At 43.8% G+C, this 17,108-nt stretch overlaps 1 protein-coding gene across 1 annotated transcript in view; it reads left to right on the forward strand.

Annotated features, from left to right (window-relative positions):
• Positions 1-3,376: 3,376 nt before the first annotated feature.
• Positions 3,377-17,108, forward strand: part of PIGU (phosphatidylinositol glycan anchor biosynthesis class U) — a 142,896-nt gene continuing 129,164 nt past the window's right edge. The window contains exon 1 of the mRNA XM_078652172.1: positions 3,377-3,534. Within this exon, the coding sequence (XP_078508298.1) occupies positions 3,405-3,534 (130 nt within the window). The 5' untranslated portion in view covers positions 3,377-3,404. The remainder of the gene's footprint in view (positions 3,535-17,108) is intronic.

A 17,108-nucleotide genomic window follows, 5' to 3' on the forward strand; every position in this document is an offset into this window, starting at 1 on the left:
AACCGGTCCTAGGATGCTTGTTTTCAGTCGAGGGAGGATCTGGCCAGGCAGTTTGGGCTGGACTGTTCCCATTGGGTGCAGGGTCAAGACTGATTTGCATATTGCTGGCTCCAAACTGGAATGGCATGGTGAGCAAAAAAACGATGGATTTAATCCCAGATCTCTGTACTGTGGTGAATGTATGACATTGTTCTGCAATCTGTCCATTAAATGTTCTTTTTGCATTTGTCACCCAGAGTGGGACGGGTATGCCCAGCCTTGGGCCCCGTGCTCTCCATGCCACTGTAGTCAAGCTATCCGGGCTGATGAGGGCTGAAAGCCTAAAACCGGTCCTAGGATGCTTGTTTCCAGTCCAGGGAGGACCAGGCTTGGCAGTTCGGGCTGGACTGTTCCCATTGGGCGCAGGGTCAAGACTGATTTTCATATGGCTGGCTCCGAACTGGAATGGCATGGTGAGCAAAAAAATTATGCATTTAAGTCCAGATCTCTGTACAGTGGTGAATGTATGACATTGTTTTGCATTCTGTCCATCAATTGTTCTTTTTTCATTTTTCAAAGAATGATTGTCTATTTTCTCTTGCATAGTGGCTTTGTCTTTTAATGAACGAGCTTTCCTGAATGTCAGAAGGGGAGCCTTGGAATGGTTCTCCCCTAAAATGGAATCTGCCTTGAGGATGTGCCAATTCGTCCTCATTACGTTAATATTCTCATTGGCACCACTGGAGAAATCTGTGATCATTCTACATTCCCTTAGTTGTGTATTATAAGTCAATGATCTTTTCTTTCTCAAACTGTTGCATTAGCCCTTTGCGGTCCCCCACCCCGCTTTCTTTTTGCCCCTGTGTCCCGTTTACTGTCCTGGGATTTTTTCCTGGTTTAGGCCCTTGTGGAGGTCTTCTGTATGTTCTCACTGGGTGCTATTCGTTCCGTGATTTGCGATGTCACATCCTCCAGAGTCACCGCTATTGCTTCCTCGGAGGCCACTTCAATAATCTCGTGGCCACCAAGCCAGTGTTATTTGCAAACGCTCCTAGCAAAGATCTTTTCTGGGGTAAAAATTCCACCAAAAGACGGCGCTCGTTCTTCGCTATCTCAATCTTCAAGATATTTGTCACTCTCGTCAACAAAGAATCCAGGGTATTCACTATCTTCCCAGTCATCTGGGGATTCGCTGGGTTTACTGCACCTCTGGTACTCATCGTGGCTTTTCAACATCAATTAGCTGGAAGCCCATCTTTCAAGTTTTGTTTGACACCTGGGGCTCGCACTTTCAAGGTAATGGTCAAAAAGGGCCAGATAGATAAAGTATTTATGGATTATTATACTGGTCCCACCGGATGCGCCAATTGTTAGGTGTCCCACCCTGACCTGGGACTAAGCCTGTTATCCTACCTAGATGCAGGAGTTAAAAAGTGGGCCCGGCATCGTCTGGGCTCCGACGGGCGTGGACGGGCCCGCCCTTGGCCTGGGCGAGTCCCGCACCGCGGGACGGCACCTCTGCTTTACGCGCTTCCTGCGCGCGTGGTATGTCGGGGTTTGTAGGCACAACCAGCCGCTCTCCAGCCTAGTCCTTCGCCTCCGTTACGGGGAGCCGCAGGACGGCGCCTCTGCCTTATGCGCTTCCTGCATGCGTGGTATGCCGGGGTTTGTAGGCACAACCAGCCGCTCTCCAGCCCAGTCCTCCGCTTCTGTTATGGGGAGCCGCGGGACGGAGCCTCTGCTTTACGCGTTTCCTACGCGCGTGGAAGGCTGGGGTTTGTAGGCACAACCAGACGCTCTCCAGCCCAGTCCTTCACCTCTGTTCCTAAAAATGTCAGCACAGGCAGTGGTGTAAGCATTAGAGCATTGTGAATTGAATGTTGAGTTTGCAGTTGCATGCAGAAGAATAAAGACATGTTATCTTAAGCTCCATGTGTAGCGTAGTCATTGGCAAATAGCCGGACTGGGGAGAACAATACACATGGGATGTATAGTTCTTTTGTCAATTTAAAAAAATAATATGGGCATTGTAGTTTTAGATCTACAATGTGTTTATACGTTCAACGTAACATGCCTGCTAGGGTTGCCACCTAGATGTTTTTGTAACAAGCATGGCCAGTATTGTAATGTCATGACCGGGACAACAATTGGGAAAACCACCTAATGGCAGTATTTTTTCCAATATCAGTACATACTTTAAAGGGTAAATATACGAGAAAACCACTGTAATATGTCTTCTAGAGCTGTATTAATGATCCCTGTTTGATAAAGTATATCAAAACTGAAGGGCCATGTACAATTGTATATAACGTTCTATTTAAGTGTCATGTCCGGGCCTTTGCAGAATCTTTAAAGGTGAACAAACGGCCTCTACTTTCTCTGGGAAAGGTGGGGTGGCAACACTTGTGACAGCTGAAATATAAACATGTATCAATTACTGCATAATCTTCCTCTCCGCATCCTTAAAACAATTGGAAAAAATGAAAATTCTAGGTCACGTTTACTCAAAAGTGCTCTATTCAGATCTGGATTTATAAAAAAAATCTTGCCATGGATTGATGACTCGTTCACTATCATTGCCTGCTAAGAGGGGTGACGAGCGTCTAAACCAGATATGCACATGTTTATTTATTTATTTATGCGTTTTTATATAGCGCGGACTTTACCCGAAGGTGTCAGAGCGCTTCACAATAGGAACAGAACTGATACATGAGAACACCACAAGTGAGCAAAATACAAAAGCAAACGTTACACTAAATGACGCAAAAATGACAATCGTGAGCTAACAAAATACAAGAGGTAGCAAACGGTGCATTACTAAAGTGACAATCGTGAGCCAACAAAATACAAGAGGTAGCAAACGGTGCATTACAGGAGGAAAAAGTGACGTGTGCAGGTTACAAAAGCGTACAAAATATATAATTAGACAGTGTAATTAACATGCTACACATTTTCCTTTCCATAGTATATTGAAATGAGTTAATGTAATTTATTATTTATTTCACATATGGACTAATACTGTTAAATATTTTATATGCATTGTTTTTGTACATGAAATACTAATAAAAAATTATATCACAAAAGCGTAAAAAATAAACATAGAGGTAAAATACTGCAATATATGGAGAACAATCAAGCACAAGTGCCCCCAAAATACAATTATGTGTATACTCGGGCTACTTCTGTTGCCTAGAAGCAAGATTTGCTACATCAGCTGCAGCGTCGGGAGCGACAGCATTTAGATTGACAGCGTAATAAGAATTAACTGACTGGTGCTCTCGGAGTGCGGAAGCAGCTGCTGCTTTGTGTTTAGGGAGTCGTAGTTCTAAATGTTGACTTTCCCTCAGAGCTCCTAGGCGCTTCTGCTTCCGGGGAACTACAAGCACCGAAAGACCCCGTGCGTTGCTCTGTTCCGTATAGTGAAGATGGCGGCTCCCTTGTTGCTGGTGGCTTTGGTGGCTGCCACTATACGGGCAGTATTATTTCGCTCTAATTTGGCTGCCTTCATCTGCGAGAGGGTGGAGGTGGTGTCCCCGCTCGTCTCCTGGAAAAGAGGTGAGAATAGCGGGGAGGAGTCACTGCATACGCCAGATGACAAGCCTAATCGCTCCCACTAGGGAGTGGATCTGCTGAATGAAACTGAAGGAGGATAGGTGCCGCATAGTACAGCCTCGCTAGATATTGGGACAAAGTGCAAGTACACCTGCTCAGAAGGAATGGGGCTAGGGATGGAAACAGTCATGAAGGAACGATCGCGGAAAATAGAGCTGGTGTTCACCTGCCATGAAGGAATGGGAATGAGAGACAGTGCTTGGAGAAATTAGGCAGGACTGATATCTGACATAAGAGAGCAGTGACACTTGAGACCTGCCTTGAACAAAAGGGGCCATCAATAACACCTCAAACATTTTAAAGAAGTTTATGGGGTGAAATAAGTATCATGCGGGTATGTATGAGGAGGCGATTTTTCCCTAAAGAAAAGGGAGTAAGAGGTGATCCGTGCCATGAATATTTGTAAAAGGGATGTGATGAGACTTGGCATGAAGGAATGGGCGGGGGAATGCCATGAAAGAATGGTTAGGTCAGAAGAAACTAGTGGAGTTATGCAAGGGTGTTTATAATCTACCACTAAGAAATAACTGGGAAGGTGTGCAGCAAATATAATGGCCAACCTATCCCTTCGCAGGACACTGTGCACAGAAATGCTTCGGGTGTGCAGGACAATCACAAGACGTTTATACGGATGTGGTAGGGGAGGACATTGCACCCCACATAGTTGAATTGAAAGATGATAAAGTACTTATGCTTACCAAATATAAAGAGACTTATAATAAAAAGCTTACATTTTAGTTGACACAGCAAAGAAAAGTGCTAGTACATGTGCCACATCAATCTACTTCATACTTTTCAATTTTACACACTAAGATCATAAATTGTTCCCGATACATGTAGATTATATCAGAGTGATAATAGGCAATAAGGAAAATGAGGGGAAACAAGTCATAAAAACCTTTGATTACAATATGCAACACGAAAAATAATTAGTTCTAGCAGAATACAAATAAACAAATATAAAAGGAACTTTCAATCCTATTGAGTTATTAAAGACAAAGAGAAAGTGCTTGTGCTCTGTGCTTAAAAGGCCCACTGTAGCCTGTTAACAACCTCAGAAACACAGAAATCATATACTGGACCTAATTGTTTTTCAAGGGGTTTTAAATTGCTTCCAAATAGCTGTAAACTTCTTAACACTCCCAACTCTTTTCTCATACGCTTCTTCAAACTGTTTAGTCCTTAGCATTTTCACCCGCCATCCCTGAAGCGTTGGAACCTGCCATGTCCTCCAATTTTGTAATATTAATGAACAGGCTATCGTTAATGCAATCGAAATAAAAATCCTGCCCGTATTTGTGTATCTTTCAGGTCCCCTTAGATAGCTCAAATAAAACTACACTTGCCTCTGCTTCCACCCTTGACTGCACAACTTTATTAATAACTGCAAATAGGCCCCCCTCAGAACTGAAAGTTTTTGGCATGCATAAAATATATGAAGCCAGTCCCCCCTTCCTCCCTGATAACAGCGGAAGCACTGATACAGAACTGAGGGGAACAATTTATGAAGAACTTTGGGAGTGCAATATGCCATCTAGCAGGACTAAAAGGACACCCTCTTATAGTTTGCCCTAGGGAGTTATGCCCAAACTCAGCAAGGAGCTGCTTATCTCTTTCCTGCAGCCTACTTTGCGTTCTTTCAATAACTTTTTCCAGGAAATCGTCAGTCAGTTCCTGAACCGGATGATTTCTAAGCAGCCTGTATAACTTACTGATACCTGTAAGTTAGTTACTCCAAGCTAAAGCCTGCTTGGGCGGATGGTGTTGTTGACTCGATTACTGTGTATTGGTAGATAAACAAGCATTTGCAATGCAATAGGTCTCGCATTATTAAAGTTAGAGCTATTGGCATTGTAAATGGCAATGCCTTTTATTTATGTTTTTGTTTTTAAACATTTACAATGCTAATAGCTTAGCCCCTTCGCTGCGGGGGTAATTCCCCCGCTGTGCTGGGGGAGAGGGGGGCGCGCACAGCGCTCCCATGCTCATGACAGCGCTCCCATGCTTTCCATAACCGAGACCCAGCTGAATGTTCAATATGGCCATGGCACTGCAACCTGTGCAGCACGGAAAGCGAGGGGCGCCGTCCTGCGTATAATGAGCTATTTTCTATCTTTGATGCCTTAATTAACGATCCGGGGATAGGAGGGGGGACCGTGAGCATCAGCTACAGCTCAAACATGGGGGAGGGAAGGGAGTGTGCACTGCTGCAGGAGATTAAGGCCAGCCTGGAGGGAAACGAGGCCTTACTTAGCAACACTGCCACAGTGTTCTGCTGAAAGCATCAATATGTTTTCAAATAGCGCTTCATATCACACTATTGTTAGTTCTAAGTAGTGTAGTTAGCGTGATAATGTTAGAAGTTTTAAAGATGCTAATTTTACTAACTAAAACGTAAAAACCTGAGCTCTCTATGCCCCTAACTGCGATGCAGTCCTATGGGGATGGCAGAAATAAAAAAAAACACACAGCAAAATAAACGCACAACGGGAAGTTCCCTACTTGAAAGGTGCTGCATCGGTACTTACAGAGGCGCTGGCACCGGCAAGGATGACTCCGCAGGACTCGGGCAGGCTATCCACGAGCCCCACGCCATTGTGCAGATTCGCATAGCCGGCCGGAACCATAGAAAAAAGGCGGTGCCTAGCGTGGCCGTGCCGATTCGCAATCTGTTTCTTTTTAAAGGAACACAATCTTTTCCAGTTCCCCTCACTTGTTGGCTCCTTCAAATGCATAATTTCCCAGTTGATCACCTGAGGTTATTGGCACCAAAGTAACTCTGGAGGTAAGCAAAGAAAATAATAACAAGCATAGTCAAAGCTAATGGGTCGTGCCTTTTGAGACCTATTGGCTTTGTCAATGATTTTTAGATATGCATTACAGCAATCTTGATGTATTGCAACACGGCTAAATGAAGAAAAAAAAACTTTAACATGGCCTGCCATACCATGTTGTAAGCACATGAACCACACTTGCATGCCTACAAAATGATGAGGACACTCTTTTTTCTTTTTATTTGCTGTTCCAAATTGGGTCAACAAATAAAAAGAAAAAAATATGTGAAATCAGTATTTTGAAGCACGTTTGGAGAGTCCAACTAGGAGGGCCTTCGAGGGGGGGGGGGACACAGAAGGCTTGGCGGGGCAACACAGAGGCCGTGGGCAGGGGAAGCAGTGCAGGGGGGGGGGGAGAAACTGACGACAGAAGGACGGCACAGGTGGGGAGATGCAAAACGGTGGCGGGGCTCGGAAGGGCAAGGAATAGGGAGAAGCAAAGTGTGACAGAAGAGAGCACGGCTCGGCGCAAATAACACAAATAGCGCACAGGTGGGGAGATGCAAAACGGTGGTGGGGCTCGGAAGGGCAAGGAATAGGGAGAAGCAAAGTGTGACAGAAGAGAGCACGGCTCGGCGCAAATAACACAAATAGCGGGGGAACTGAAGCAACATGGCGGATGGGGAGGAGACGACAAGCAATGGGCTCAAGAGCAACGTTGAACAGGCGTGGGAAAAGCACATTGGTGAGAAAGCAAAGGAGGAGTACACGATCGCGAGAGTAATATGGAGGGAGAAGTACACGGGCAACTGAGAACAATACGGAGTGCACAGGGAGAGAAATGCTCGAGGAAGACAGCTGGAAAACCCAAAACTCACCACCGCAGCCCGGCTTGAACAGGAAGTTAGGCAACCTGTGTTGGGACGGGGGCGGGGCCGCAAAAAGACAGGAAGCAGACGGGAGCCTACCCCGCGCTCCTGTGCTGAAGCGCTCCTGTGCCCGTCAGCCGGAAGATTTGCGTGTCAGCTAGCGGGGCTCCCGTGCTCGTGGAGAGCCCCGCCTGCTGCTGAGGATGACCCACTGCCTGCCGAGGGAGAGAGGGACACACGAAAAGAACTCGGTGAGTGGGGTGTGGGGGGGGGGGGATGTGTGCGCGCGCGTGTGTGTGTGCGAGTGTGTCTGTGTTTGTGCGCGTGTGTGCCTGTGTGTGCCCGTGTGTCTGTGTGTGTGTATGTATGCATGCATGCATGCGTGTGTAAAAAGAGCCGATGACTGGTGGGGGGATGGAAAGTGAAAGTAACTAGCGCGCGTGTGTTTGAGTCTGTGTGGTGGCTGGCTGTGTGCGCACGCGTGGACGGAGCCGACGTGCGCGTTCGCGCACCCAAATCCTGGACAAAAGCTCGTAACACCCTCTTGTCCTTCCTTCCCCCGAGACAGGCAACTATACGTCTCCAGCTGGACACGCATCCTTCGGATGCAGTTTACCAGCGAGACCTAAAAAATGAATTATCTGTCCATAGCTTAGAAAGAACTAACTACACTGTTCCCCGTACCGCAGTAAGATCTCAGCTCTTTAAATCTCTCAGAGTTCCGAAAACATATTGTTGCCCTAGATAAATTTAACTCAAAATGGTTACACTCTTGAAACTTAAGATAACTATACCCAGCCAAGTCTGGCGGGAACTAAAAAGTATGTCAATGCTTATGCTCCTGAATAAACTTATAACGAGTTTTCTTGGACAGTTTGGCAGTTTTAATAAAGGTTCGGAGACTTATTACTGATTCTTGGACCCTCTTTCTCAACAAAAAACTTTTAACACCTCTTTGCCATCAATTAATCATACCATGATATCGAGCAATGCTGCTTGGTTGTAAATCTGAAAACAGGAGATTACAAGACCCCCTTGGTTCTTTTCCAGTTGCAATATTGAATACTTCATCTGAGGGGCTTTCCTGTTCCATTCAAATGCTCTACCAAGAAGTCTAGATCCTGGAAATAAGAGCTACTCATTTTTATAGGTGCATTACTAAAGAGAAATAGTGGTAAAATGGACATCTGTAAAAGGGACACCATCCCTATCAGTGTTAATGGGAGAACTGACCATCTTTCCAGTAATGATTGAAATTTGCTTAACATGGTCATATAGTTTAGTTGAAACAACTGATCATAACTTTTTGGCACAAATATACCCACATAACTAATTGGTAGCTGTGAACTAGCCTGCTGCTTTAAAAAATCTGGAAGATCCCTGACCGAAGCTTTGAAAAGAAGCATCTCTGTTTTACTTTGATTAATCTTGTAACCCCCTATATTAGTAAATTATTTAATCAGATCGAACACCACCTGTATATTAATCACAACTGGCTTTATATTTAGAATGATATTGTCCCCCCCTAGCTTTATTTGGGCATGCCTGCCATGGGTAAATGGATTCCCTCTTTTACGGCCAATAGTTTGATAAAAAGAGCAAATAACATTGGAGATAGGGGCCAACCCTGGCTCCTCACTTGATAATCAGCGAGCTTGTAACTCTAGAATTAATGATTAATTTGGCCTGTGCCCCTTGATATAGATTCTTAATCATCCTTATAAATGTAGTGCGTAACCCAAATTGACCCAAGCTATATAAGTAGCCATCCCAGTTATTGTTGCTGCCGCAGTTTAGGGATGCGCAAAATAATCAATCACATGGATTAAAAAATAAGTATTCAATGCCATTATTCTATTGGCTACGAAACCTCTCTAATCTTTGTGAATTAACAATTGAGCAGCAGGGGCAATCTGATCAGCCCAGACCTTTGTCAGCAATGTATAATCTGCATTGAGCAAATTTATTGGACAATACGAGTTGTCATTAGTTGGGCATTTATCCTTCTTCAAAAAGCTAACAATGGTGGATTCTTTAAAAGTGGTTGGGACCTCCTGAACTTCCATTATACCATTAAACAGATCTACTAAAAAGGGTGCCACTTAATTTGAAAAAGCCTTGTAAACTTTTGAAGGAAATCCATCCTTCCCACAAACCTTTAGGTTGAGCATTTTTTGAAGTGCTTCTTCAACTTTAGAGACTGTTATTTTGGCTAAGATTGCATCCACATGGGTTCTTGGTAATTGGGGCAAATGCATAGAACTATAATATTGTTCTATATCAGAAGGTGTAGCTGCTCACATTAATAACTTAGCATAAAAACAATCAGTGTAAGAGACAAGGGGCCAGATGTACGACCCTTAAAATTTGCGAGTCGCAAATCGCGTAGTTTTGCTACTCACAATTTACGACTCGCAAAATGTAATTAAGAACTGTGTCTCAGACACTGTTTGTGATACCTAATTGGGTCGGAAATTGCATGCCTCATTAATATTTATGAGGCAAGTGCAATTTGCAACCCCATTGGGAATGGCTAGCACTTCCAGGGAAGGTGGCCTGCTGGGGTCAGCAGACCACTATGTCTGTGACTTCTTTTTAAATAAAGCGGGGTTTTCTTTTTAAATGTAGCCCGTTTTCCTTAAAGGAAAAAGGAGGCATTTAAAAAAGAAAAATGAAACGTTTCTGTTTCATTTTTTAAGAGTGGCAGTGGTCCCTGAGACCACTCCTGCTCTTAAAATTTTTTTTTGCATCCATTCACAAAGGGGAAGGGGTCCCCCGGGGACCCCTTCCCATTTGTGAGTGGCTCACCACCCACTTGAAGTAGGTGGTAAACTGCGAGCGTTTTGCGACCGCAATTGCGGTTGCAAAACAATTGTACATTGAAGGGCAAGTCGCTATTTGGAAGGGACGCCCTTGGCACGCCACTTCCTTTTAGCGAGTCGTAACCCCTTTGTTGCGCGTTGGTAATAAGTTACCAACTCACAAAGTAGGTTTTGTACATGGGGCAGGTCAATTTTGCGGTCGCAAACGGGCCGATTTCCCGTTTGCGATCGCAAAAACAGTCGTACATCTGGCCCAAGATTAATTAGTACACATTATGTACACAATAAAACTAAGCACATTGTATATCATACACAGTTATTTAAGAGTCACAGAGGGTTAACATTGGTCCAATTAATGAGAAGAACCCCATTATTATAACTAATTTTAAGGCCCCCAACCACTCCTTAGGGGGCTGCATCAATCAGAAGGGTACAATGTTTACATATTCTGCCCTGACATGTCCTTGCATCTAAAGCTCCATGCGTGTAACAGATATCTTGATAAAGCAAAAATCAACCATGCAGTAGTGTCACTTTTGAAAATCCTAATGGTGCGCCTCATTTGTCTTACAGACAAGATGCGACAAATATGAACTAACCAAGATCTCTTATTCGCTGCAAATCTGGTAAAAATTAATAAAAAAAAGCTCTTCTGTTTCAGGACTATCGGTATAGAATGGGCATAGGAGCAAGATGTTCTGGGCATTCCATTTACATCGAAAGAGATTAAGTGGCAAAATGCCGTACATGAATTGTAAATATAGGGATGACGATTGCGGGGATGCAATCGGGTTCAGGAACTCCTCACAATACAAGCTGTCTTTAAAATCCGAAAACCTACCAGTTAAATCCCCTGCTGTGTTCGGATTCAACCACTGGTAATAGATATAGTGCCAAAATCTCAGTTTAAGAGACGTCAATGTATTTTTCTTGATACAGTGGGGGTTAGTCCATAGCTCACTCATGCCAAGGTTATGTAGCCCCGTTTTAACATCTTTTAACCAGGGAATACTCCCTTTACTGTCCAGTGCTGTTAATTCTGAAAATGATTCTCTAATAGGGAGTGGTGTATTATTATGCCATACACATGACCAATCGGCTAGAGGTCCAAACGCTGCCATGTGTGCTATAAGACCGAGGTACAGCCGAATAGGGGTTAAGGGCCCACTGCATGGTAAGCCCAGTATAGATCTCATATAGATCTTTTCTGTTTTCTCTATGGGTCCTACATTCTGCTAAACCCGGATCTCAGCGCCATATAAAGAAGCACTTACCCCCTTTGACCGATAATGTCGATAACAGGGGTTACTGGCCTATATGTACATGCTTTCAGTTTTGAGGACAGGGCAGAACTGACATGCTAAAGCGTGAGCTGGGAATAGGAAATTTGTGAGGACCATGCCATTGTGTTAGTAAAGCTGACCCCTACATAGACAAAATGATATACTTTTTCTAGCATAGAGTTTCCAACTTCAGTTTGCCCATAACAGATTGATGAGGATTAAACGCCATACATTTTATCTTATTGACATTGACTTCAAGACCAAGATCATTGCATGCCTTTGAAAACCTGTTCAATACATTTTGTAACCCCATGGGTGTCCGAGAGACAAGTAGTGTGTCATCTGCAAGCATTAAAGACACAACTGGGCTGCCAGCTATCTTAGAAGGGTCTCCATTACGATCATATAGGGACTCTAGTAGCCCATACAAGCCTGAAGGGGCGATAGGATCTAATTTTCCTTAATCAAAGCTTGTAATCTTTCCAACAGGTGCCTGAAAAACAATTTTTGGGAGATATCTATCAGGCTAATCGGCCTTCAATTAGCGGGATCATTTTAGTCTCCCTTTTTTGTATACATAGGGATCACCTCCGCCCCAGCCAAGAATCATGGACCTGTGCACCACTTAAAATGGCATCAAAAGAACGATTAAGAAGGACACTCCATACTTGCACTTCAGAGCGGTAAAGGTCCCCTGAGATTTTATCCAAACTAGGGGCTTTCCCTCTCTGTAGCGCAGCGAGGACTAGCCTGGTTTCCTCCAGACTAATATCAATGGGTTCAATGCCCCTGGATTCAATATATATTTTGCTATAATTCTGCAGAAATACCTGACCAATTGCATCGTCCTTGGAAATTAATGAATGACTACCAGGGTTCTCAATCTGCCTAATTAATTGTTTAGCGTATTTAATGCGGGTAGGACAGGCCAGAACTTTTCCGATCTATTGATTCCCTTCCTACATTTGTTGCTGGAACCACCTTGAATTATTTATTTCCTCAGGTACAAAGAAATCCCTAAGATTTTGCTTGGTCCTTTCCAGCTCTTTTTTAGTGCTCTTAAGGCCCCCTGCCCTAACACAATCCCCTGTTGCATTAGTCACTGCCAGCTCCAATTCTTTTAATCGTGAAGTTCGCTGCTTATTTTGGGTAGCGGTATAAAATGCCCCAGGTCATGGCTTTAAAGGCCTCCCAAACTGTAAAGCCTCCTGCTGTGTTAAAAACTCCCTTCTAAAAGTTTTCATGTCTGCCATCCAGCCCCGGTTAGTTAACAAAGACCTATCATACTGTCATCTGTGCCTTTCCTTGATAGGTATCAACAACAATGGGGAACCCAATCTACCCTTGACGGCTTGGGCAAGTATTATTAGCAGGTAAATACGCTTACAAGGATTTTGCTAAACTATACACTTAGCCTGTCAAGATTGAATGTATGAATTGATCTATCTCAATTTGCTTGTCAGTAGATGCTTTATATAAAAAAAATGCTATTATTTTCACATGCATAAATATTGTATAAACATAAAATATAGTGGAAACACGGGTGTATGTATTCAAAGGAGTTTTAACTTGTTGTAGAATAGATTTTTTTTAAAGGGTACAAAATCATTATATGACACAATGAAACTAGAAGTTGCAGCTATATACAAATAAATGTCCTTCCTAGTAAAAATTGTGAACACATTTTCTTAAATGATTAAACCACAATAAAAAAGAAAGAGGTGTAATTGTCGACGTTTCGGTCTAATTTAGGCGTTTGTCCACTAGACCATTTTCAGGACTATTAATACAAATGGTTGACCCTTCAAGGTGTATGCAAAGGACTTTGCAGTCCAAATTAAATTAGGACTTTGGGAGAGTATCGACCTTATGTATCGTACACAATAACTATTTTCACTAGGCCGATCAGAATATTTTTTTAAGGCCAACTTGGATTCCAATCCATATGCGTAGAAGCCTCAGGATACTTAAGAATTGAACCACTGAGGAGTGCGCAAACTTTAAAGCATGAGATGCGCTACATCCATTATGTGCTGACAGGCAAGTCAAAGCCATCTGTATTCTGCCAGAGAAACGCTCGCTCGAGAAGTCGGCGCCAGTCAAAGTGTGTAGTTTAGCAAAACCCTTGTAGGCATATTAACCTGCTTTCCTTGATAGGAGCACCCAGCTCTAGAAATTGCTGAATGATCTGAAAACGTGTTTGCTCAGATATTAGAACACCCCCTTCATTGCCTGAGATAATAGATAAAAGTCCAATCGTGATGCTGTTTTATAGTGCTGTGGGTAGCAAGTATATTACGCTAGCCCAGGATGATCTTCCTGCCAAGGTTCTATTAGGTAAAAATATTTTTTTATAATAGTAAATATTTTCTTTGTTTAGGTTTGAGGTCTTTTTTTGTTTTTGCTTGGTTGGATGTCCAGGGTAAGGTCCTGAATATAGTTGAAATCACCAACAATGATGTGCTCTTCTGCTCCCATAGCGATATTCTGTATCTACGTTAGTGAATAGATTTCATTGCTAACTGGACCATTATAATGAACCATATTACTGTGACCCCTTGAGCCAAAACTTTCACCCAGAGCCATCAACCTTCAGGGTCCCTGGTAACTTCCTTTATACCCCAGTCAATCCTGTTGCTCATATAGATCGCAACTCCCCTCTTTGTGAGCCCAGAGAAAGCAAAAAATGTTAGGGAGTAGTTCTTTGGGGTATAGAATTTTTGATTATTGCTCTTTAAATGAGTCTCTTGAAAAAAGATTGCAGCAGGACTAAACAATATCTGCGAGGAGCTACATTTAAAAGAGGAAGATTATTCAGTGCTTGAACTACTCATACTGTGTGGATGTTCTATTCTAGATTGCTTTTGTTTTATGATGTTCTTTCAAGTGCTGCGTGGAGTGGTGTTAAAGGAATAAGGCGTAATGGTAGCATCTGGTCTTGTAATGAAATTCCATTAGCATTGCAAGATACCACCTTCAAGTTCTAGATAATTAAGTAACATAATTGCAGTTGTGCACTCACTTGTCACTCCTCTCAAATTAATTACATTTCAACATGTTTATAGTCTGCTCATTTTGATCAAAAGTGCTCCCCACTACCCTGAACCCCACCCTCAAATGCCCCAGTGATGACTCAACCTGAAACCCATCCTCTGATAACCCAGTGATCCCAACCCTGAAAGACCAATGAGGGGGAATTTCCAACATTACCCCTCAACCACCAATGGTGCTGCACCCGACTGTACTCATAACCCCTTAAAAAAGGGGGTGGGGGCCTCACCCGCCCACCCTACACATATACAGATTAACCCCTACGTTATTACTCTACTATGAAATAGCATTTCTTCTGCGTCTTCTTTTTGTTTTATTTTCTTCTTTCACACAATGGGAAATGGTACTATCCATACAATAGAATACACATCTGGGCATTAATTAGAAATTGTTGACAAAAGTTTCTGAGCCTCTTGCAGATTGGTAAACAGATGAAACTGTCCCTTTATGAGAGCTTTCAATTTAGATTGCTGCACAATGGATGCCTGGGCATCTTGAGTCCTGAATAACCCTGCCATCCCAATTTCCGAAAATGGTGCGTGGATATTTGGAGCTAGATAAACATTGAGCCGGAACTCGAGCCCTTTTAATAGTGAGGTGACCTGAAAAATTTGAGGTGGCAGGCATAGCCTGCATGCTCTGCTGCTAGCGCACTCTGTTGCCACCCCGCCCCGGCTGCGGAAGGAGCCTTGATCTGGGTTATCGACGCAGCAGACAGCAGCTCGTGCTCCTGCACGCCAAGGAAGGGCACAAGTGGTACTAGCTGGAGTGGCTTCAATGAATCCCCTTTAGCGCACTCAGAATTTATGGAGGACAGTTTAACAAGCTACCGGATAAGCGGGCAAATCTGTGCGTTCTGACTGCACGAGTTCCGGGAGGACCGGGATTGGCGTGACTGATTGCAGAAGCTGAGAGCAGTCCCAATTTTACGTGTAGAGGTGAGTGCAGCTGGCACGAGGAGTCAGGCCTGGTTAGCGCACACACCCGTGGGTTTAGTGTGCTGTGACAAGTGCTGGGAAGTGCTGCAATAAGTGTTCCTTTGGAAAAGCCAGCCCTGGGGAAAACAAGAGCTTGCATAATCTTGAACAATAGTAGAATGAAAAGTTAGCGTAGCTCCTCATACTGCTTTGGGAGGACAATATTTGCAGCCGACCCCTATCTGGTGTGTCCTGTGGATTGTATTCTTATAAAAGTCTAAATTGTGGGGCGCAAAAAAAAAGGTGTAAAGCCAAAGGTAAAAGCAAGGACAAGAAAAGGTGATACAGTGAAGTGTTTGCATACTTTCCACAAGCATGAGTAAGCAACATTTCAAGGCAATTGTCACCTCAATCTCCACTGGTGCCTTGCCCATTTCTTCCCAGAAAGGAAAAAGACGTGCAGTTCAGGCCAAATTGGCGACAGCCCATGCAAACCAACCTTAACAAAAGCACGCAAGAAGGAAATATAGTTGAAGATGGACCAAATCAAACAAAGCCTAAGGAGTGTCCACTATTTACTAACCAAACCAAGAGCACGCTAGGTGCATTGATGGATCATACAGAAACCCCTGATCAGCAAAACCCTGCGAGAAACACAGCCAACATCACCAGTAAGAAGCCCTTTGGCACCAGCAGCTGAGTACTTAGCTCCCGCCGATCAGATGCCTGTGCCACCAGTTACCAGGAAAACTCTGGAGCTCCAGAATGCTGTCATGGAACAGAACTATTCAAGTCCAGATTCCGAGAATGGGCAAGGGGGTGGACTCTCAACAGGAGGACATCTATCAGGACTCTGTCAAAAGTATTCTCAATAGTGGAGTGGTGTGGAGTGGTGTGGCTCACTGGTTAGAGGCGGCAGACCCGGGAGCAGAGGACGGCCCGGGACCAGGGTTCAATTCCCGACGCGGCAGGGTCTTGGACCAGGGTCAACGGACTCGATAATTCTCGCCTTGGTGCCTACTCTAACTAGGGATCACACTCGGCAACTCTGGGCATTAGCTTGCCTCATCTCCACAACGGCCCCCCACATACGCCAGGGATGCCTGGTTTCACCTTGGAGATACCCAGTAGGGACCATCTCACAGGGAAAGCCAGGACGGGTTCCCCAGCGGTCTACAGCGCAGAGATACTCCTTCGGGAGTCGATTCTAGCGCTTTAGAAACCCACAATCAATCAATCAATACCATATTGCTGGAGTTAGGAAAATTCAAGATGTCCCAGACACAAGAGATCGCTGTTGTTCATGAGACACTGTCTAAGATTGAGGAAAGCATGGCACACCTTTTAGAGAGATTAAAAAAGGCAGAAGCAAGGATTTCAGATCTGGAGGATAATCTCAATTTAGTGCAGCAAGGGATGCTCAAACTTAAAAAGCAAAATGAGCATATGGAGAATACGATTAAAGAGCTCGAGATCTATACAAGATGTTTAAATCTACGCATTGTGGGCATACCAGAGGTGTGTGGCGGCCAACATGTACCCTAGTGGGTGGACTCTCTGACTGAGCTTACCTTTCAATCCAGATGGAACCAGGTTCCCATAATTTTCTAAGTTGTTTCCTCGTATTCCCATTTCCATTGTAGCAGTTTGCATTCCACAACAAATCCAATAATGCACTCCACCACAAATGAATGAGTGGGGGTTCTCTATTGAGCCATCCCTTTGCTATTAAAAAATATCCTACCATGATCACAACAAAGAATATACCCTTAATGTTAGATAAAGCATGATCGATTGTGAA

The sequence above is a fragment of the Lissotriton helveticus genome, chromosome 7 (assembly GCF_964261635.1).
Source record: "Lissotriton helveticus chromosome 7, aLisHel1.1, whole genome shotgun sequence".
NCBI classification, from domain to species: domain Eukaryota; kingdom Metazoa; phylum Chordata; class Amphibia; order Caudata; family Salamandridae; genus Lissotriton; species Lissotriton helveticus.